At 40.4% G+C, this 23,936-nt stretch overlaps 1 protein-coding gene across 2 annotated transcripts in view; it reads left to right on the forward strand.

Moving 5' to 3' along the window:
• Nucleotides 1-15,558, forward strand: part of gdap2 (ganglioside induced differentiation associated protein 2) — a 65,301-nt gene extending 49,743 nt beyond the window's left edge. For both annotated transcript variants that reach the window (XM_072513765.1, XM_072513767.1), the window contains exons 11-13: nt 5,258-5,312; nt 9,592-9,735; nt 11,807-15,558. In XM_072513765.1, coding sequence (XP_072369866.1) covers nt 5,258-5,312; nt 9,592-9,735; nt 11,807-11,854 — 247 coding nt within the window. In that variant the 3' untranslated portion in view covers nt 11,855-15,558. The remainder of the gene's footprint in view (nt 1-5,257; nt 5,313-9,591; nt 9,736-11,806) is intronic.
• Nucleotides 15,559-23,936: the final 8,378 nt, after the last annotated feature.

The following is a 23,936-nucleotide window of genomic DNA, read 5'->3' on the forward strand; positions in this document are numbered from 1 at the left end:
ATAAAGGTGTAGGATAGAGGTAAAGCAATATCTAACATTAATGTTTCATTTAAATTTAGATTTATGAGAACAGTTTCAAGGATGAGGGACTTCAGATACACAGGTGAATTGGAGCTAGAGCTGTTCTCAAGGAAGAGAAGGTTGAGGAGAATTGATAAAAATGCTCAAAATTGAGTGGTCGGTAGAACATAGATAGGGAAGAATTGTTTCCACTGGCGACTACTTGGGAACCAGAGGACACCAATTTAAAATGAACCAGTAGCAACATGAAAAACCTTCTTTCAGGGTCGCAACAATGGACGAACTGACAGAGAAATTCCAGCTAGCCAGGAGGAACGAGCTGAGGTACCTGCAACTCAAAAACTTCCTAAGAAAGGAGACCAGGACATATCCACAACCGTCACGACAGACATTACTGGAAGAGTTACTGGACGCAAGCATCCTAGATAAAGGAAACTGTAGCGACATGTATGACCGACTGGTAGAAAGGGCCGATACCGCACTGGACGCAACAAGAAAGAAATGGGAGGAGGACCTGGGGATTGAAATAGGGTGGGGACTCTGGAGCGAAGCACTGCATAGGGTCAACTCCATTTCCACGTGCGCAAGGATCAGCCTGATGCAACTAAAAGTGGTACATAGAGCCCACTTAACAAAAACTCGTATGAGTAGGTTCTTCCCAGAGGTGGAGGATAGATGTGAACGGTGCCAAGGAGGCCCGGCCAACCACGCCCACATGTTCTGGTCTTGCCCCAGATTTGCGGGGTACTGGACAGCCTTCTTCGAGGCAATGTTCAAAGTGGTGGGGATGAGGGTGGAGCCATGCCTAAAAGTGGCGGTCTTCGGGGTATCAGAACAGCCAGATCTATTCCTGGGGAGGAGGGCGGAGCCCCTTGCCTTTGCCTCCCTGATCGTCCGCCATAGAATCCTGTTCGGCTGGCAGTCAGCAGCACCACTCAAAGCTGCAGACTGGCTGTTCGACCTCTCAGAATCTCTCCAAATGGAGAAAATCAAATTCGCCATCCGAGGGTCAGACAACTGCTTCCATGGGAGCCATTCACCCAATTGTTCCGTGACCTGTTTTTGGCCATCAAACAAGCAAAAGAATAGCCAGGTAGACAAGAATCAGGGGAAAGTAGCCGAGGCGGGGGAGGGAGGGATAGACCCGGGGGCCGGGGCCGGGGGGGGGGGGGGGGGGGGGGGGAGATAGCAGCTAAACCTAAGAGAAAAGAAAGGCGAAGCACAGGAGAGGGGGTGGAAGAGGGAGCAACAGAGGGGAACCAGTGAGGTTGGGGGGAGGCAAGGGAATGACAGCCGGAAGGAGGGCATGGGAAACAATAACAAACTTGGCATCTACAGGAGGAGAGAACAAGGAAAATCTGGGCGAAAGGCTGAAGCGGAGGTGATCGTGAGACGACAACGGCAGCGAAAACTGTCCGGGAGAAGCAAGTGACAACACCAACACCAGATCCATTCGCGTATTGCTCTCTGTAATTGTTCTGTATTGGTTTCCCTGGTGCCCAAATGTATATGTACCCCCCCCCACAAACAGATGCCTACTTATGTGCTAAAAACAATATTGCCAATTGTACAGAACTGCTGTTGTTGAGCTAGTACATAATACCCTTCCAGTTATTTTATTCTAACTTTTTTTTTGTGCATGTTCCCTTCTCTTCTATGTGTGTGTATGTGTGTGTAAATATATATATATATATATATATAGTGTGTGTGTGTATTCTATTTTGTGTACATAACGGTAAATATACTTTATTCAAAAACCCAATAAAAAACATTTATAAAAAAAATGAAAAACATTCTTTAAACAGAGTGATTAGGATCTCAAGTGCACTGTCTAGGCGTATGGCGGAGACAGATCAGTTGTGGCTTTCAAAAGAGAGTTGGATAATTATCTAAAGTGAGAATTTCTGCAGGACTACAGGAAAAGATGGAACATTGGGACTAGCTGAGCTATTCTTGCAGAGCTGGGATAGACATGAAGGGCCAAATAGTCTCTTGTGCTGTAACTATTCTATGATTCTATGAAATTAAATGCAATTTACTCATTATATATACATATTATGATTGTGGGTTCAGAAATTCTAATACCTTTCATTAATAGTTGACCAATTAGTATAATCTTTGACTTTCCAAGATATGACTCCGGTATTTGTTTTACAGAATTATACTCCTTGTTCTTTTTCATTTTTTTTCACATATAACTATTGCAAGGAAAATAAGGAGTCTGTGTGGCACTCCTACCCAACAAGAAGCCTCTGTGTTCATGTCCCATGCCAGTGCTTGTTTTCTACAGAGGGCCAGTAATGCAGGCAAGACTATTGGAACGGTCCCCAACCCCGATAAATGGGGAAAGTTAGCAGCATGAAGGGCATCAGGCTGTAAAACCAGCCAAATCTAAGAATGATAGTTAATATGAGAATTGATCTACCAGCGACCCACGTAACATGGCAAAAGCCAAAAGGGGAAGTTTGTGTGTTATGGAAGGAAAAAGATAAAACTAATGTGGTTGAGAAATATTTTTAATAATAGGTTTAAATGGAACATATTTAAAATGAAACCACATGTTTGCTGACATCAAATAAGATTGTGGTGAATGTAGGAAATTATCATTTATTGTATATTTTATTGTAGTAAATTTATTAAACACACTGGATAAAAACTATGGGTTCAAATATATACAGGCAGTATGCCTGCTGAAACTGTGATTAAGGAGTTGTAAAGATGTGGTAATCATTTATATTAACTGTGTACTTGTTTACAGAGAGATGGCTAATAGAATATAGTTTAGAAAGGAGCTTCCCTGGAGTGTAGATAATTAATGGAGAATAGTGTTTAGTTCTCGTTAAGCAGGTCATGGGACATCTTAGTGCGGTACAGATGATGTAATTAATGGGATGAACCAGGTCGGTCTGGTTTTGGCAGTTTTGCCATAGAATAATCCTTATTATTGTCACAAGTAGCTTACATTAACACTGTAATGAAGTTACTATGAAAAGCTCCTAGTCGCCACACAACGGCGCCTGGATTCGGGTACACTGAGGGAGAATTCAGAACGTCCAATTCACCTAACAGCACGCCTTTCAGGACTTTTGGTGGGGTGGGGGGGGGGGGGGAGAGGAGAGAGAGAGAGAAAGAGAAACCAGAGTGCCTGGAGGAAACCCACGCAGACACTGGGAGAATGTGCAGATTCCGCACGGAACGGACAGTGACCCAAGCCGGGATTCAAACCTGGGACCCTGGCGGTGTGAAGCGAAAGTGCTAATTACTGTGCTACCATGCCATCGGATTTGAATCTGACAAGACAAAGATTTTCAGGTTGTTCCTGAAAGTGTCTCTCCAAAGGTCTGCACAGAGAACAGCAAGTAACCCTGATTGCTAATTTTATTGGAGTGCATTTTGAACTGTATTGGGTTGCTTTGTTGGGATATATATATATAGTGGCAGGTATAGATACTGAGTTCAAGTTTTTCCTTTTATTGAAGAACTGTTGATTGTGAAGCTATTTCTTTGATGTGGTTAATTCTGTGTTTAGATTAAAGTTTGTTTTAACAAAATATATGGGTGGCACAGTGGTTAGCACTGCTACCTTACAGCTCCAGGGACCCGGGTTCAATTCTGGCCTCAGGTGACTGTCTGTGTGGAGTTTGCACTTTATCCCCGTGTCTGCATGGGTGTCCTCTGGGTGCTCTGGTTTCCCTCCCACAGTCCAAAGATGTGCAGGTTAGGTGAATTGGCAATGCTAAATTGTCCCTTCGTATCCAAATGGTTAGGTGTGGTTACTGGGTTATGTGGATAGGTTGGAGGCGTGGGCTTAAGTAGGTTGCTCTTTCCAAGGGCCTGTGCAAACCTGATGGGCTGAATGGCCCCCTGCACTGTAAATTCTAGGATTCTCTTCCTATTAATCCAAGTCATCACTCCTGTGGTAAAGTATCTTTTCCTCACATTTTTACAAATTGCGAATTGTTTCCGATTTCTCCTCCGGCGTCTGGTATCCTAACTCAAATTGGGGTCTGCTCCAGTATCCAATAGAGATTCAATTCATAAAATTTCCACACTAAAATTTATTAACAACTGTACTCTCAAATAATTTAATTAAAATGTATCCCCTGCTATACAATAAAGTGAGTTTAAGGAAATCATTTTGATATTTATAATTAAAAGAACATGCACCTCATCAGCAAACAACATCCCCCACCCCAACAAATATAACTACATGTCATTTGAATACAATCCTGTTTCAGATTTTGTACTGATGGCCTCTTATTATAAGAACACCCAATAAAGTGGTTTGTACCACAAATCCTTGCCTTTGTTTCTCATGAACTGTATTTTTTATTTGGCTGTTTGCAATCATTAGTCCAATTTATAGTAACACCAGACTTCCTGACTTCATCTTTTCACTTAACCCACTGCACAGTAACAGATCACTGGCAATTAACCTTACTGTACAAACACAGTACCCTGCAATGTTTTTACAATGGAAAGTCAGTAAATAGATAGCTAAATAAGTTAAATGATTAGTGTCAGCACAGCACGGTGGCACAGTGGTCAGCACTGCTGCCTCACAGAGAACAGGGTTCAATTGCAGCCTTGGGTGACTAGGTGGAGTAAGCACATTATCCCCATGGCTATCTGGGCTTCCTCTGGGTGGTCCGGCTTCCACCCACATTCCAAAGACGTGTAGTCTAGGTGGATGGATTGACCATGATCAATGCATAGGTGCAAATTTTGAAAATTATGCATAGGCCAAATCACAGTGTTTTTAAGACAGAGATAGATAGGGTCTTGATTAATAAGGGGATCAGGGGTTATGGGAAGAAGGCAGGAGAATGAGGATGAGAAAATATCAGCCATCATTGAATGGCGGAGCAGACTTGATGGGCCAAATAGCCTAATTCTGCTCCTAGGTCGTATGGTCACAGGATTACAGGAATAGTTTGATCCCGGCTCCGGGTCACTGTGTGGAGTTTGCACATTCTCCCAGTGTCTGAATGGGGTTCACACCCATAACCCAAAGATGTGCAGGGTAGGTGGATTGGCCACGCTAAATTGCCCCTTAATTGGGGGGGGGGGGGGGGGTGATTGGGTTCTAAATTTTAAAAAACAAGAAAAAGGAATCGGACAGGGGAGTGTGCCTAGGTAGAATGTTTCTTTGGAGGGTCAGTACAGACTCGATGGGCTGAATGGTCTACACTGTAGGGATTCTTGATGTAAAATGTTTTCTTTTTATTTTCTCCAGGTACAAGAAAAACATGAAGGCATTTTACTTTGTACATCCAACATTTAGGTCTAAGGTATGGGCTTTGTGTAATGAATGTGTCCATGATACTATACTTGTGGCAAATCGGAATATCTTATGATAGAATCCAAAATTAGGAAAGCTGAATTTGCAAAATGAGCAGGAGCAGAGTATTATTTACTGTATTTCTTTTACAAAATATTAATTTTAATATGTTGCACCATGGCAACATATGTTCAAGCATAATTCAAGCAAATTCTTATTTGGTGATTGATAACTTAGTCATATATTTATATTTTTGAGAATCAAGTTTAGTGTAGTAGAATATTTAATCACCAGTATACTCTTATCTTGGTTTACTTATTTCTGTTCAATACTTTGTGACATAGTTTTAAATAGGTAATTACCCACAAAGAACTAAATGGGAAGGTGTAAACTTAGGAACACTAAAGAGGATATTTTTTTTAAAAGTGCATTGCATCTTGGTAAATTTACTGCACAAATGATTGATCTGTTACTAGGAGAGGAATTGACGTGTGCCAGTCACAAGTGTGCGTTGCTCATTGTCATTCCAAATAAGTCATTTGCATATTCCCAAATGCGTATAAATCAAAACATATTTCAACAATAGGAGTGTCATTTGTCTAAATTTAATCTCTACGCAAGAAACCGTAACTCTGAATTCTTGCAGATTTTATGCATTTTAGATCGCAATCTAATAACGTTAGTGCTATATGGTCTTGGGAGAAATCATATTTCTGTCATGTTAACCATCAGTATTTTGGTTAGAATTTCTAAATTGCCATTAAATTTAGATACCTAATTTGTATTTATTCAGTCTGCTTACTCTCCCCAATTCTCATCCATGGCATTGAGGGTAGTATATAGTATGGATAGAGGATTGGCTAACATAGAAGACAGAGAATTGGGATAAGTAGGCAATCTGTAACCAGTGGAGTGCCACAGGAATCAGTGCTAAGAGCAAGTTTGCAGATGACAAAAATAGGTGAGGATGACCGGTAACAAAAAGATGTAGACAAGTTGAGTGGGCAGTACCTTGGCAGGTGGAAAATAATGTAGGAAAATGTGGAGTTATGCACTTTGGGAAGAATAAAGGAGCTGAATATTATTTAAATTGAGAAAGATTGCAAAATACACAGAGGGATTTGGGAGTCTTCATGCATAAATCACAAGCTAGCGTACAAGAAGGTGTTGCTAACGTTTGGTTGGTTCAGTTTGCTCTGTTTTATAACCTTTGCTCTAGAGTCGCCAGGTATCTTTATGATACCACCACGAGGTTCAAGTACTGATCAATAACTCAATACACCAGTTAGTAAGTTTCGAATCAAAACACATTTATTATACACAGTCAATCACTACTCATGCATAAAACTCTACTTACTAGACTATCTCTATGTACTATAGGCCTATACTTAGCTTTGGGACTGGCCCACCAGGTCAGGGGAACAAATGGCCTTTCGTTCGGGTTCTGAATCTGCAGGCTTCAAAGCTGGTACGGACTGGTAGCTAGGAGCGCCTATCTCGTAGCGTGCGTTGACTGGAGACTTACTTGGTTGATGTAGCCGCGAGGCAGGTCATTGTCAAGGGTTGGTTCGAGCTGCTGAGTGACCCTGCCAAGAAGAACAATTTGAACTTGGGGACTCTATTTTATAGTCTCCAGGGGCTCCGCGCCCTTTTGGGCGGACCCTGTATCTGGTTGCAAGTGATTGGACTGCGTTCCGATCATTTGGATCGATTTCTCCAATACTGGAGCTGTTCCTTGATCGCTGGGCGGTCCCTAGGTGTCCGTTGGCCTTCCTTTGTCTTGGCTCCTGCTGGCGCCGAGGAGTCTGGCTTGACCTTGTTTTACTAAATGTTTCCAATTGTTCCCGGGGATCGCTCATTAGTATGCAGATGGTTTTTGGTTTCGGTACTGTCTGGGTTTTGCAAGTCCCAATATACAGGAAACTTTGCACCTGCTTGTTTCCCTGCGTATGGCTGAATTTCCCTGAAGTCTTTGCGGGTCACCATTTTAAAGTCGGGAAGTGGCCAACCCAGGTGGCTACAAAGGGCAGCATGGTAGCATTGTGGATAGCACAATTGCTTCACAGCTCCAGGGTCCCAGGTTTGATTCCGGCTTGGGTCACTGTCTATGCGGAGTCTGCACATCCTCCTCATGTGTGCGTGGGTTTCCTCCGACAGTCCAAAGATGTGCAGGTTAGGTGGATTGGCCATGATAAATTGCCCTTCGTGTCCAAAATTGCCCTTCGTGTTGGGTGGGGTTATGGGGATAGGGTGGAGGTGTTGTCCTTGGTTTGGGTGCTCTTTCCAAGAGTCGGTGCAGACTCGATGGGCCGAATGGCCTCCTTCTGCCCTGTAAATTCTATGATAATCTGTGAAGTTCAGCAGCTAATTAGAAAGCAAATGCAAAGTTGGGCTTTATTTCAAAGGAAATGAAGTATAAAGATAGGAAAGTCTAGTTAAAACTATATAAGGCACTGGTTAGACCACACCTGTTAATACTGTTTTGATCTCCTTATCTATTGAAAGATGTACTGGCATGGATGCATTCTAGAGAAGGTTCACTAGGTTGATCCCAGGTATGGAGGGATTTTCTTATAAGAGGTTGAGTAGGTTGGGACTGTACTCATTGAGTTTAGAAGAATGAGGGGCATATTGGGACATACTGGGTGGATGCTGAGAAGTTGTTTCTGCTTGTGGGAGAGTCTAGGACCAGAGGGCATATTTTCAGAATAAGACATCGCCCATTTAAGACAGATGAAGAGCATTTTCTTCTGAGGACTGTGAATCTGTGAAATTATTTACTGCTGAGAGCTGTGGGGCTGGCTTATTAAGTATGTTCAGGACTGAGATAGACAGATTTCTGATCAGTAAAAAAAATCAAGGGATAAGATGGGAAAGTGGAGTTGAGGATTATCATTAGATCAGCCATGATCTCATTGAATGGCAGAGTAGACTTGATCTACCAAATAGCCACTACTACTCCTACCTCTTATGGTCCTAATTAATAATAATAATAATAATAATAATAATCGCTTGTCACAAATAGGCTTCAATGACGTGTCATGTGAGAATACCTTTTAAGAAATGGGGGTTTATCGAATAACTGTAGTGGGTGTACCTTTAAGAAATGGGGGTTTATTAGAGAGCTTCAGTGATGTCAGAGTGGGTGGAGCTGAACTGTCTGTGCTTTACTTTCGTTTTAGGCGGTTTGCTACAGGGTGTGGTTAGTTTTGTTTTGAGAGCTGGATAGCTGCAGGCAAAGCAAGGGGTTATACGAGGATCTCTCTCTGCAAACTAAAGACTGTCCCCAAATCAATTGGGTGATTTCAAAGTGCTGACTGCTCTCAATAGTGAATTTAAACCTGATCTGTGTTAAAAAGGGTCTTTTGTATTCCGGATGTTGTTTGGGAATTTCCTAAGGGTTATCTATCGAGTACTGTATTCTTTGGGGATTTATTGGTGTTGATAGTTATTAAGCTGTTACTGTGGGTTTATAAAGTATTAACTGATTTCATAAATAAACATTTTTTAAATTTAACAGTACTGTAAAGCTCTGTTGCACCACACCTCTAGAGTGGACCGTGTGCTTCCCATACCACAATCTATTAAAAGTTATGGGTCAAGTGAACTCCATGATACACTTTGGGGTTCTCTAAACCCTGGCCTATAACAGAAGTTATTGTGAAAAGCCCCTAGACGCCACATTCCACCGCCTGTTCGGGGATTGAACCCGCGCTGCTGGCATTTTGCATTACAAGCCAGCTGTTTAGCCCACGGTTAAACCAGCCCCTATAATTTTATATTTCTAAAATATAATTCAATAGAATGCATCCTTTTTTTTTTTTTTTAAATGCTTGACTTGGGTTATTTTCTTGCATTTCGATTCCACTGCAACTTCCAAAAGTGCAGAGTGTCTGAGTAACAGCTGCTGATTGAAAGTGTGAACAGTAGAAATTTATACCGTCACTAAAATGAGGTTAATTTCTTCATTAACAAAATGACAAAAAATAATAAGGGCTGCAATGTAGGAAGTACAATTTACAGTTTCTGTAGGATAATAGTTCCAGGTCAATTGGTAGAGAATGAGTTTTTATGAAAAAATGTTCTCATTTATCTTGATGCTATGGTTTCCATTGTGCAGTATTTTCAAATGTTTCAAGGTTCCAGTAGAATGTTGCAAAATAAAGTTATCAGAATGATGTTACCGCTGCAATCTGTTGAGGCTAATTGCTGATAACTAAAGTATAATTTTCAAAAGTTGCAAATTTCAAACTTATGGTTCATTTCCTGTTATGTTTTTGCTTATCTAGATGATGACCTGGATGTTCACAACCTTTTCTGTCTCTGGATTAAAGGACAAAGTTCATCATGTTGAGACCCTCCCTCAGTTATTTGCACTCATTTCCCCAGAGCAGATTGACATTCCACCCTTTGTACTGGAGTACGATGCTAGGGTAAATCAACAGATTACCCTCCCTGTCCAATTGTTTAAACTTTTTACTTGGAAAAAGTAGTAGTGTGTTTTTTTGGTTAATGTTTATTCCTTTTCACAATTTGAAAATCATTTGTCCAATTCCAGATCCTTCAGCATTTACTTTTTTCCCAATTGTGATCGGTCTTTGATCAGCTCAATTTAGATGGGAAATCTCTTTATGCTGTATGGGAGACTTCCCAGAAGAACTGGTAAAAGTTGGTGGGGAATAAAAGGTTTTATTCCTATCCTGCATGGGAGACATCTCCGACGAACTGATCAAAGTTGGTGGGGAATAAAGGGTTTTACTCGCAATCAGAAAACTTGTCTAGAACTTGTCTATATTTGAAGTAATTCACAATTCCTTGAGACAAGGAAAAATGCAGGTTCCATGGTACTGACCATGTAACTGTTCCCTTTAACCCAACTTGCAGGCATCCATCAAGATTTTACTTAATCCGCTTTGAATCTTGGCCTATACCTAGTGTCACTTTACCAGAAACTAGGCATATGGAGAATAAGCACTCCTGTTTCACCACTCCATAGCGGAGCAAGCAGACAAATAATTAAGGAAGGACGAAGTTCCTGAATTGCATTCCGTATGAGGGAGCTAAATTTGCATTACCAATTAAAAAGAGAAATTCTTGGGTTATTAGCTGTCTGTACTTCAGCTCATTTCCAAACTTGCACATCCAGTATGGTGACTGTTGTAAAACACCACATCTCTTTCTCTGCCCCGCCCCCCCCCCACCTTTTCCCAATAGAATAAATAATAGAATGATCTGAGAACAAGTGAATCCAATTTGGATTGTGGAAGGGACTCGAGTTTAACAGTTTCCCTATCATCTTGATCATTTTACTGATACCTGGTTCTTATGTCCTTTTGTAACTGAATTACATTTCTGAAAATGCAGTGGCAAGATTTGAAGGACTCTAGATTACAAGTGTGAGAACATTGCAATCATACTATTGTCCCTTAATCTAAGACTAACAGGGTTAAAAGCTTGATGCTCCTAGAAAACCTACATATTTCTGAATGATTTTGAGTGAAGCTGTGACAAAAGCTTGGATGTTCCTGAGCTCCCACTCCCTGCTCTTTCAGTTTGTCTGACGGAGAATGGTGAGCTGAAAAATAGCTGTTTGTGCAGAATCTGAACTGCCGATTCACTGACAGCATCATTAATGTTTTTCTTAAATCGTGATAGAAAAGTGGTCTTTATTTAGGTTTTTCTGGGAGATGTGACCATTCTACACTTTTTATTAAGATTCAACTGGAAATGGGGGCGGCCCGGTGGCGCAGTGGTTAGCATTGCTGCCTCACAGCACCATGGACCTGGGTTCCATCCTGGCCCCGGGTCACTGTCCATGTGGAATTTGCACATTCTCCCCGTGTCTGCGTGGGCCTCGCCCCCAGAGACCAAAGATGTTCAGATAAGTAGATTGGTCATGCTAAATTGCCCCTTAATTTTAAAAAAAGATTAAATTGGAAATAAACCACCTTACAAATGGAAAGAATTTCTTTGTGTAATCTGGTAACTCTAGTTACCACAACAGACCGTGTCTGTCTGGGGTTTACACAATCTCTCCATGTCTGAGGGGGTTTCCTCTGGGTGCTCCGGTTTCTTCCCACAGTGCAAAGATGTGTGGGTTAGGTGGATTGGCCATGCTAAATTGTCCCTTAGTGCAGGTTAGGTTACGAGGATGGGGGAGCGAACTTGGGTGGGGTGCTCTTTCGGATCGTCAGTGCAGACTCGATGGGCCAAATGGCCTCCTGCACTGTAGGGATTCTGTGAAAATATACTTATGTAAGTTTGTATAGTTGGTTTGTGAAATGTGCCTGCGATATTAGCAATTATCTTTCTCAATAAATGGAAACTGCAAACAGTTAAGTGTAAACTTGTAAGTTAGCAGTATTTTAGCAATGTATGTCATGAGGCTTTGTACTAAGGGCAAAGACTTTTGAAGATTTCTAATGGAGGAATTAGAATTGAAGAAGAAAATCAATCTAAATCGAAGAAAATTGAAATGACCATCTCCCTCTGGTTTCTTCACAGGTTAATGGACCTTACCAATATTTGTGCCCCTCCTCCCCTGATCTATGAAGAGCCAGCATGCTATTGGTTTCTATATTCAACTACATATCAGCAGATGAATGATCTGAATGAATATTCAGGAGGCCTTTTTTATCAGCTTTTTTGAAATGTTTTTAGGGAGCATTCATATTGTATGTGAGACAGAATGCAAGGGTCAGCAACTTCTGACTGTGGGATGAAAATGTTTTACAATGCTTTCCTATTATTTAAAAATTATTTCAAAGATCATGCATTTTAAATTCCAATAATTGGTTATTAATTCCATTGGCTGTCGATCAAATCTCTCAATCCTGAAAATTCCTGCAAGGAGTGTGGGGTAAGGGTTAATTAACTCTATTCCAAAGATAGCATCTTAAATTTACAATTTTTATAACTTATGTCTGTGCCTGATAATTTCAACTGAACAATAAAACTGGTGCATTGAGGATGAGGGATGTAATATTGATAATTCATTCAAGATGTAGAACTTTTTAAAAGTAGTTTTTGGTTATGACCATTAACAGTAAGAATCAAGTATTGACTTGTAAGTCACTTGTGGGTTTTATAAAACTGAAACAACTTCATACTTGCATCAAGATATACTCAAGCAAAATTGAAATTGATCTATAACCAGAAAATTCTCTTGTATGCTCAATTTGTACCTAAATAATTGAAGTTGACGTGAACATGCTGCAAAATTAAAGTCAGCAGCTGTCTGTACTCCAACTTCAATTCAGTAAAGCAAACAGTCATGTGTTGCTCTTGCTCACTGAAGATTCATATTTATCCTGTAGACACACAGGAGTACTGCAATTATTTTGCCATTGTTAGAAACATATCCCAAAGGCACAAATTTAGTTTTGAGAAAAGCAAAATACTACTTCAATCAAACGATATTAACTTCAGGCAAACATGCTGTTGATGTTGTTTTGAAAATGGTTCACTGGTCAGAAAGCCTCCTGTTGCCATTCCTGCTCAAAATAGTTGATCAATTGTGCATGCTCTTTATTTTGTGGGTAAATGTCAGTGGGTTTCTAACATTTTGTTGTCGATCATGTTTCCAGGGCTTCCTTTTTGAAATTACATTGAGATTTCTACTGCAAAGTAAAATTATTCAATGGTTCTTGTTAATAATTGTTTTTATTGTACAGCCTTTGCTGAACGAAAATCTTAAGATAATTACTTTTAGTTGTATTTAATAGTGACCTTTACAGATTGTTAAACAACAGTTGCAAACACTGAACAGAAGGGACTATTATCTTCATTTAAATGCAATGCAGAATATTTTTATTCTCATTATAATGCCACAATTTAAACCTTTGATTCAGGGAATTTTAGATAGTCGTCAGATACTTTTTCTTTAGATGTTTAGTGGCCATAATATATAATCAAAATATGCTGGACAATTATTCCATTTAAAATGCTTAGTGATTTCCATGTGTCTAGTTAGATGCTCGATGCCAGCTTTGAATCCAGCCCTGGCAGGTAGAATGAAAATCCATTCTGCCACATTTTCAAGCAACTAACTGGCAAGAACTTGCTATACAAAAATTAGGTACTTAATTTCCTACTTCAGTCAGAACAGAGATGGCTGTTGTGCAAATGTCACAACTGATACAATAGGAAGTTTACATGAAAGTAGGGTTGGATACATTGTTTTTGTGACTGGGAAATGTTTTTATCTGCAATTTTGTAGAAGTATTCTAAAACTCAAAAATAATGTCTTACTGTTTGGCGAATTGTAAAGATTTTTTATTTTCCTTATGATTTTTCCAGTCAAATTTATCGTGTCCATGTTGTAAATAGCCTTTGTTTACACTACAACTGTAAATGCACAATCATTGCACCACTGTCCATTAAGAACATTTTACTATATCTGTTTGTTGGATATATTCACTTTGACATTCCATTGTTATTTTTCACATTTACATTTTATGAATTTGCTTAAAACTTCAAATAGACAATTGTGAAACAAAGCAGTTCTAATGAAATTGAGGGTGTTGTCCCTTTTTTTGAGGTAATAGTGGCTAGTTCTTCTGTGTTGGAGAATGAATTGAATTTATTCTTTGAGCTTCTGATTCATTCCTTTCACCCAAGAACATAAACCAGGCCAATAGAATGATTTTGCATGATGGCCAGTATTAGCTTTTCCATTGAGGGGTTTCCTCCTGTTTCTCTGGTCAAGGAGCTAATAAATTGGGCCATGTGTTGGCTTTGATGTCAACGATGTGTAATTGTAAAGAATTGTGATGCCAACTTGTCTACCACTATACTGAAGATTGCGGTATTTGGCTAAAAATTGTTTGCTTGAGAGGTACAAATTATGTATGTGCATTTCTTCTGAGGCATATACGTTGTGAGCAAGATTTAAATCCTAGCATTTCAGCAGATGTAAAGGTTACAAGATGTACTAATTTTATTTTGTTCCCATTTCAAGAAGAGTCAAGCCGTTCCTTAAGAAAAACCTCATGGTGCATACTTTTCTTTAATTACGAATGAGCCACAAACAGTGGCGAAAGTTCAAAAATGCACATTCTTTGCTTAATTACTATTTGCTGAATGCACAACCTTCCATTTAAAAAATCAGCTATCCAAAACTCAATGAAACAAAATTCTGCATTTCATATTTTAGGTCAGTAGCCAATCTTCACACTAATAGTTCACTACTATCCACATTTCCCCAAATTTACAATATGTTGGTTCTTATTTTGCACTCAATTATGTGGTGGCTCATTTAAAATATAGCACAACACAGAAGTAGAGTCCTACCTTTTGCATTAACCAAAACTTTACAGTGATAGGAACCCTGATTTCCAATTTCTTGACAAGAGCTTCCAACATCAAAAATGTTGCTATGGAATATCAGATTTTTAGGAGAATCTCCACTAGGAATGATGATACATGGGGGGGAGGAAAATTCAAATTTTACTATTGTTCAAAGCGTAGACGGATATTACTGATGTCATTTCACTTTGACAATGCTAAACAAATTGAGTGGCACGTCATCAGAATATGTTTATCTTCAATAAAAGACAGTGTTTAGAATTGTAGTTTTCCATCAAGTTAAACGCAATTGCAAGTATCCCAAAGCTACCATGCAAATTTGCAGAATAAATGCTGCTCAAATTTTAAACTTCTGCATTAGGACTTCCTTTACGGGGGCTTAATTTGACCTTTTGATTATTGCTTTATGATGCAGAAATATTTCCATTTCTAGTATTGGTACAATTCAATTTCCCCACCTATGGCACTTCGAAGCATCCTACTCCTGTCTCCAGCTTTTTTGGGAGGGTAGGACAGTCATGTTCAGCAATATAGAAAAACAATTCAGCTGCTTAGACCTAGATTGTTCTTTGTGCCAAAAAGCTTTGAATCTGCAATCACGACAATGTGCCACATGGCTAACAATATTGCTGCCAAATAATTTATTTTGTATATGTAAAGGTCAAGCATGTACTGAGAGATGCATCTTAAACACAAAATTCTCTCTTCTACATTTCACTTAAATATCCCTGTAGCTAAACAGCACGAGTCTCCAGCTCATGGTTCCCCACATTGTTCATTTACACAATGTTTGGTTCTGTTATCATTTGTGTTAAAACTGGTTTCACTTTTATTTGCACAGTTTTTGTTTGGGTGAGAACTGATGCATTTATCCTGAAATTTATGTGAAAGAACTTGCCCTATTTGGGCAGGGAAATTTTATTTTGTGTTAATAAAATGTTGTCAATCAAGTATTTTGTTCTTTGTTTTTGTATAGGTGTGTGCTCAATTGCTGAAGTTATCCTAAATACTCTTTTTTTTAAAAAATAATAATAATTTTAAGGGCTACAATGTGAACTTAAACTCTCGATGTTGGATGAAATGGGCTTCATGCTTTCAGCTCTGAATCTGTTATGCAACTTTTATCATTCATAAAAGAAAATGTGTATCCTCCTTTTGTTATATTTTTCACCACTTGTCTGCCTATAATCCTTAAGGCTGCTGCTGCTGTAAAAGCACAATGGATCAACGAATGTTTTAAGACTGTTGAATGTTTTGAGAAAAGTTGAGCAGGTTACACAATCAACTTGAAAAAGACTGACAAAAGCAAGATTATGAATTGTACTCATGCAGTTGACACATTGAGAAAATGAATTCAGCTAGAACCTTTACAGAGTACATGGGCTAAGTTGCTAGGAAAATGTATTTGGATGTAAATATAAATGGTTCAACAGCCAACTGAATAATTCTAAAGAAAGATGGAATTGAGAGAGGTGCTGAAATAGGAAGCCAGGTGTTAAGATCAATCGCTGTGGATTTATTTGGCTAAACAACCTTTTTCTCAAATTTTCCTTTGTGAATTAAGTTTTGTTTCAAATAGTAACCCATCTTGTTTGTCAATTGCATGATGAAATTGGAACACTGATTGTCATAGGCAGACAAGTGGTGAAAAATGAACTGACAACTTTAACCATTAGTTACATTGAACACATTCTACAAATAATGTAATATATGCCCAGATAACAGATGTTGGGTTAGTGGAAAATTCCATGCTTTAAACGGCTTTGACTATAGTAATGCATTTGTAAGTGATTGTACTTATTAGGTGGGTGGGGGCGGACGGGCAGCTGGCTAGACATTTAGTACATGGATCAGATTAGTGCTAACAGCACAGGGTTCAATCCCTGTTCTGGCTGAGATAGATTTGGGGCCTGCCTCATTCTAGCAGTAAAAAAAAATCACAGCACTTGGATTTGCTGAACCACAACAAAGACCTGCCTTCAGACAGAAACTCAATGCGAAGAATGTCAACAGTTCTATTCAAATGTAGCAATTTGCTTGATTCCAGTTGCATCACCATTTAGTCATGGGCCAAATGAATCCAAATGGTTCTGCTAATCCATGCATTTTTAAATAGTTGAGGGAAAAGAAAGCAGAAGTATTGCTGTGCATACTTAAATAGAATGTGCCAGAGAAGTGTGGATTATTAATACCTATATTTAAGAAGGGGATAGAATGTGTCTACGGAGTTGTAGACCAGTCAGCTTAACATTGGTGATAGGAAAAATGAAGAACATCTTACAAAACCAAAAATATAGTAATATAATAATCAACATGGATTTCAAAAGGAAGGCTTGCTGGATTGACCCAAATGTTTTACAGAAGTAACTAAGATAGTAGACAATGCTAATGTAGCAATTTATTTGAATTTTCAAAGGCCTTTGATAAAATGTTGCAAACATTTAGTTCATGGTTCATGTATTCTAGTGTACAATTTTTAGTTTTAGGCATTAAAATGTATTGGTCGAAAATGGGATACATGCAATTAAAAAGAACTTGCAGTCTATTACACTTAAAAGGAAATGGTTGGACATCTTCGCTTAACAAGCTAGAAAGATAAAGCTAGTAAACAGCAGTTGGACTTACTTAGCTGAAGGGCTGGAGGTGTGATTTCTGCAATTCTTGCAAGGACAATGACAGTCCAGAAAGATGTTTCTGTTCTGGGAATTAAAGCATTTTATTATTATTTCATGGTCCTCACTGGGCCAATCCTTATTTCACCCTTGTCGTCTATGTTAAGTCATTACATCCATCGTGCTGATCCAGGGTCTTGACCCAGTGACAGTGGAGGAATGGTGATCTAGTAATATAGTTCCAAGTTAGGATGGTGTGTGGCTTGGAGGGGAACTTGATGCTCCCATGCCCTTGTCCTTCCTGGTAGATGTCAAATCGCCTTGGTGAGTTGCTGCAATACATCTTGTAGCTTGTACACGCTACTGCCACCGGGCATCTGTGGAAGTGGTGTGAGGGGTTGAGCTTCTTGAGTTAGTTCTGCACACATGCAGGCAAGTAGAGAGTATTCCATTGCACTCTTGACTTGTGTCTTGTAGTAGTGGTGGGTGGGCTTTGAGGAGGCAGGCAGCAAAATTCCCAACCTCTGACTTCCTGAAGTCACTACATAGTTACATACAATGCAGAAGGAGGCCATTCGGCCCATTGAGTCTGCGCCAACCCACTTAAGTCCTCACTTCCACCCTATCCCCGTAACCCAATAACCCCTAACCTTTTTGGTTACTAAGGGCAATTTATCATGGTCAATCCACCTAACCTGCACATCTTTGGACTGTGGGAGGAAACCCACGCAGACACGGGGAGAACGCGCAGACAGTGACCCGGCGGGGAATCGAACTTGGGACCCTGGCGCTGTGAAGCCACAGTGCTAACTACTGTGCTACCGTGCTGCCACTAGTTAGGAGTGGTCCAGTTTTTCTGGTCACGGTAATCCCCAGGATGTTAATGGTTGATTACCATCAGCTATGGTAATGCCATTGAATTAAATGTGGTCATTACCTGGCTCTTAAGTATAAATGGCACTTTTGTCATATCAGTCCAAGCCTGAATATTGCCCAGGACTTGTAGCATATGGGCACAGACTGCTTCAGGAGCTTGAGTTGAGAATGGTGCTGAATATCATGCTGTAAGTGAACATCGCCACTTCTGACTGATGATGGAGTGAAAGTCATTGAAGCAGCTGAAGATGGTCAGGCCTAGGAAACTATGCTGAGAAACTCCTGGAATCCTCCCAACTACCAGAACCTTTGTGTTAGCTATGACTCCAACCAATGGAGAGTTTTTCCCCGATTCCCATTTACTCAAAAGGGCTTCTTCATGCAATACTTGGTCAATTGCTGCCTTAAGGGAAGGCAGTGGTGTGGTGGTATTGTCACTGGATTGTAATCCAGAGTCCAGAATTGGGGGGAACGGTTTTAAAATGAATAATCACCCTTTTAGGGCAGAGGTGAGAATTTTTTTTCTTTGAAGGTTTTGTGACTTTGGAACTCTACCTCAGAAGGCAGTGGAGGCAGGGTTGTGACACTATGGATATTGTAAGAATAATGAGGGGTTAACAATTTACTGTAACTGTATCCAACTACTAGATGGAGATCAAGTGCATACACGTGGATCACGTGATACATTTGATTTGGGGAGAAGGTTGTTAGGCAAGATAGAGAATACTGTTATCAGGAGCTCTAATTAGAATCATAGTTTTAGTGAATCTGTAATCTTATATCTTAGCAAACAAGTCAAATCTATTTAGTTGTAGTGTAAATAAATTAGCTTTGTGAAAAACTTGGCTTGATGTTCTTTGTGAGACACTACACTTCGAATCCATCCTCATTCAGAGAGCAAAGAACATCACAAGGTACCAGGTGTGCATGCTAAAGATAAGTAGAAAGATTCAGCAAGAGACGAGAAGTTTGCAAAAACAATTTCTGTGAAACAAAACAAATTTCTAACCAGAGTCTGACTTCAAAAACAACGTCGAACCAAATCCCAGCCGAAGCGAGATGGAAAGTCTGCAAACTCCACAGCAATTTCGCACTTCGGGTAGACGTTAATTGGCGCAATTTCAAGCAGCAGTTAAATGGTCTATCTCTGCCTTAGACCTAGAAGCGGCCAGCAACCAGTGCAAAATAGCACTGTTTCTAACAGGCGGGCTCTCAAGCCCTTGAAATATTTAACTCATTCCTGTTTGAGGATGAGGCTAATTAAAAAATAGTACGTCAAAGTTATTGAAAAGTTTAACAAACACTGCCAGTTGCAACAAAGCAAAATATTTGAACGGTATGTGTTCAGGCAAAGAATGGGTTATGGGCCAGGGTTTAGAGAACCCCAAAGTGTATCATGGAGTTCACCTGACCCACAACTTTTAATAGATTGTGGTATGGGGAGCACACGGCCCACTCTACAGGTGTGGTACAGCAGAAATGGGAGAGTATTTTTTAAAGAAAAACAATGTTTATTCTATGAACTCAAGTCAACCTTTTTAAAACATTGTGAACATCTTAGCAACCATCAATTCAAATACAACCCCCAAAGACTACAACACTAAGTAATCCTTTAAGCTTTCCTTTTAACATCCATAAGACTAAGGCAGGCCAGCAGCACGGTTCAATTCCCGTACCAGCCTCCCCGAACAGGCGCTGGAATGTGGCAACTAGGGGCTTTTCACAGTAACTTCATTTGAAGCCTACTTGTGACAATAAGCAATTTTCATTTCACGACTTAAAACACCTTCCAACAGAAGCACATTAGGTTTACATTCACTACTGAGAACATTTATAATTCTGAATTCACCAAATGATCAAGAGATAGCCTTTTCATGGCAGAGAGATCAACAGTGCACCTGCTCTGTCTGGCTTCAGCTCCAACACTGAAACAAAACTAAAACACACCTGCAGCAAACAGCCTAAAACGAAAGTAAAAAGCTGACAGACAGCCCAGCTCCACCCACGCTCTGACATCACTGATAAACACCCATTTCTTAAAGGTACATTTCTTAAACACCCATTTCTTAAAGGTCTCTCACATGATAAATGCAAAAAGCAGGTGAAACACTTGACTACTTCATAACAGATGAGTCTTAAGGCGCAGGCATGTAATTTTTCAATTCTCCTAGACTCACTTTTGCGAGATCAGACAGAGTATAAAGTGCCAAACTGTGCAAAAGGTTACTGCGACAGTCTGATTTGATGTTGGAAGGCACAATTAGTATGTGCAGAGCAAGTGAACTTGCCAGAAATCAATTCTCAGAAACGTTGGTCAGAGAATGTGGTGTGAAAACTAACAATGTGGCTGATGCCATTAATGCAGTGGCGCACCAAAAAAAGAAACGTGCTCCAGACAGCAGCCATTCTACGCATGATGTCATGAGTATCAGAACGTGTAAACAGTGTGGCAATGCGCATCAAATCAAAAAAATGTCCTGCATATGGAAAAACCTGTGCAAAATGTCACAAGCTAAACCACTATACACCTCAATGCAGATCAGGAACAAATTGGCAGCAGTTTAAATGCTTGGTACAGTAAACAAAGGAAGAGCTGAGCAAGAGTTAAGCACTGAAAAACATGTTAAACAAGCGATCAAATCTGACTCAGAGGAAGATGCATTGACTTAGAGGATTCCTGCTTTGTTGAATCAGTGGAAAGCATAGAAAAACACAACAAAATATTAGCAATTCGGATACTTTAAAACAGATTTCAATCGTTCTAAATACTAATGATTGGATGATTCCTTTAATAATAAATGGAACCAACAAAAGATGAAATTAGATACTGGAGTACCGGAGCAAGAGCTAATCTCATTAATCAGACAGACATAGCCAGATTAAAGATAAAACCAGTGATTGATGAGAATGATTGTCAAATGCGAGATTATAATGGCAATTCGAGAAACACAATGGTTACCTGCTATTTAACTGTCGAGGTCAAAGAGAAGAAGATTACAATTAAATTCAATCATTGAACCAAAGAAATCATCATTACTTGGTGTTCAGGCATGTGAGATTCTGCAGCTTGTGAAACGCATTTATGGCTTGGACAGGATTTCATCCAATTGCAATGACCAGATTGAGGCGATAATTCAGAAATTTCCTCACGTTTTCATGGTATGGGAACACTACCATTTGAATACAAAATCCAGTTAGAAGTAAAAGCCAAACCAGTAATTCATCCAGCTAGGAGGGTACCAGCTCCTTCGAGGGAATGTTTAAAAGTGGAACTTTGAGTGTTTGCAGCAGTTGGGAATAATCACCAAAGTGGAAGAAGCAACTGACTGGGTCAGTTCAATGGTTTGTGTGAAGAAAGCCAATGGTGACCTGAGAATCTGTATCGATCCCAAGGATCTGAATCAGAATATTAAGCAGAAACACTACCCAATTCCTAAAAGGGAGGATATTACTAGTGAAATGTCAGGTGCCATGATCTTTACCAAGCTAGACACATCCAGGGTATTTTGGTAACTAAAGTTAGATGATGCAAGTAGAAAACTACACATTTAACAGACCATCGGGAGATACTGCTTCAATAGAATGCCTTTTGGGATTATTTCAGCTTCTGAAATTTTTCATCGGGCTATGGACAGATGGTCGAAGGTATCACAGACGTACGAGTGTACTTGGATGACATCATCATTTGCTTATCAAATGAAGAGGAACATAATGCATGACTTCTGCAAGTCATGAAGCGAATTGAAAAGTTTGGTTTCAAACTGAACAGAGCCAAATGCCAATTTGGCATCTCCAGACTAATTTTCTTGGGTACTCAACTATCAGCTCAAGGAGTCCAGCCAGACACTGAAAAGATTGCAGCCATTACCAGAATGGCATGTCCAAAAGACAAAAAGGCAGTCCTAAGGATGCTAGGTGTTGTCAATTTTGGGGGAAAATTCATAAACCTGGCATCACGCACCAGGGCAATAAGACGGCTTATCCAAAAGAACATCACGTTCACTTGGTCTGGTGAACACAACAAAGAGTTATCTGATCTGAAAAGAGCACTCACTACAGCATGTTCTGTCATTCTTCGATCCCAAAAGCAGTATGAAGACCTCGACGGTGCCCGCAAGGACAGTATAGGCGCAGTGCTGTTACAACTGACAAGTGAAGGGCTATGGCAACCAGTTGCATATGCCTCAAGAGCGATGACACCAACCGAGCAGCGCTATGCACAAATTGAAAAGGAGTTTGTGTCTACTGACGGGTATGGACAAATTCCATAACTACGTGTATGGGTTACCCACATTCACAGGTGAAACTGATCGTCGTCCTCTTGTCTCAATTATAAAAACAAATTTGAACAACATGTCTCCATGAATACAGAGAATGGTTCTGAAACTTCAAAGGTACGTTTTGAGCTAATCTACACGCCAGGGAAGGAGATAGTTGTAGCTGATGCACTATTACATGTATCTGATGAGCCAGGGATGACAGACGTCGTATAGATCATTGAAGCTCAAACACCCCTCATTGAAGAGAACCTACCTGTGTCTGACGACAAGTTGAAATTAATCAAAGAAGAAACAAGTAAGGACAAAAACTATAAAACGGGTGTTAAAATACATGCGGGATGGTTGGCTCAAAGGAACTTGTTCCAACTACCGAAACATACAAGCTGAACTAAGCAATGTAACTGGGTTCCTGCTCAGACAAAATCGACACCTTTACAACAAATGATCCTCAGTAAGGTGCATGAAGGCCATCTGGGGACGGAAAAATGTAAAAGAAGAGCTTGTGAGTCCTTGTATTGACCAGGAATCAACATTAGCAACCTAGTGTCAAAAGAACCAGTCCCATCAACAGAAGGGAGCACAGACAATGCACAAAATCATCACAACTCCGTGGTCGAAAGTAAGAATTGATCGGTTTTACTTTCAAGGCAGTGAATACTTGTTAGTAAAAGACTATTTTTTGAATTGTCCTGAGGTAATCAGGCTACCCAACTCCAGTTCGAAGGCAGTCATCAAGGCTACGAAAGAAATATTTGCTCGGCATAGCATCCCATTCACAATAATGAGTGACAATGGACGGTGTTTTGATAGCAGAAAATGGATTGAGTTTTCCGAACAGTACGACTTCCAGCATGTAGCCTCCAGCCCACGTCATCTACAGTCCAATGGAAAGGCTGAGAAGGGAGTGCATATTGCCAATGAGTTACTCAAGAAAGCTTGGGATTCCAACAGCAACCCAAACTTAGCTTTGTTAAGCTACAGAGCCACACCACTGTAGCCACCTGGGTTGGCCACTTCCCGACTTAAAATGGAGGTCCGCAAAGACTACAGGGAAATTCAGCCAACACAGGCAAAAACTAGCAAGGGCAAATATCCTGTGTATTAGAACTTGCAAAAGCGGACTTCCGGTTGCGGCGGGGATGAGCTAGCCGCACGTTTCGGCGGCTCCAGCTCCGACGGAACTTCGGGCTCTTTTAAGAGCCCCAACGGGGACTTTGCCGGCCGAAAAACCCGGTGCGAGGTGCGAGGGAAGGGAGTCCCCCCCGAACGACGGAGGGAAAAACCGGCGGCGGCGGCTGCAGCCCGAAGAATCTTCAACCACAAGGTCAGAGGGAGTGGAGAACAAAATGGCGGCGGAGAAATCGCAGGCGACATGGGGGCCTGAGCAGGACGAGGTTGTGAGACGGTGCGTGGACCTGCTGAAGAAGGAGGTAATGACCCCGATGTTACAGGCAATAGAGGGGCTTAAGGAGACTTTAAAGACCCAGGAGACTGAGCTTCGTGTGGTGGAGCAGAAGGTGTCAGGTATTGAGGACGAGGTCCTGGGCCTGGCGGTTAAGA

This window comes from Scyliorhinus torazame, chromosome 8, assembly GCF_047496885.1.
Source record: "Scyliorhinus torazame isolate Kashiwa2021f chromosome 8, sScyTor2.1, whole genome shotgun sequence".
Classification (NCBI taxonomy): Eukaryota; Metazoa; Chordata; class Chondrichthyes; order Carcharhiniformes; family Scyliorhinidae; genus Scyliorhinus; species Scyliorhinus torazame.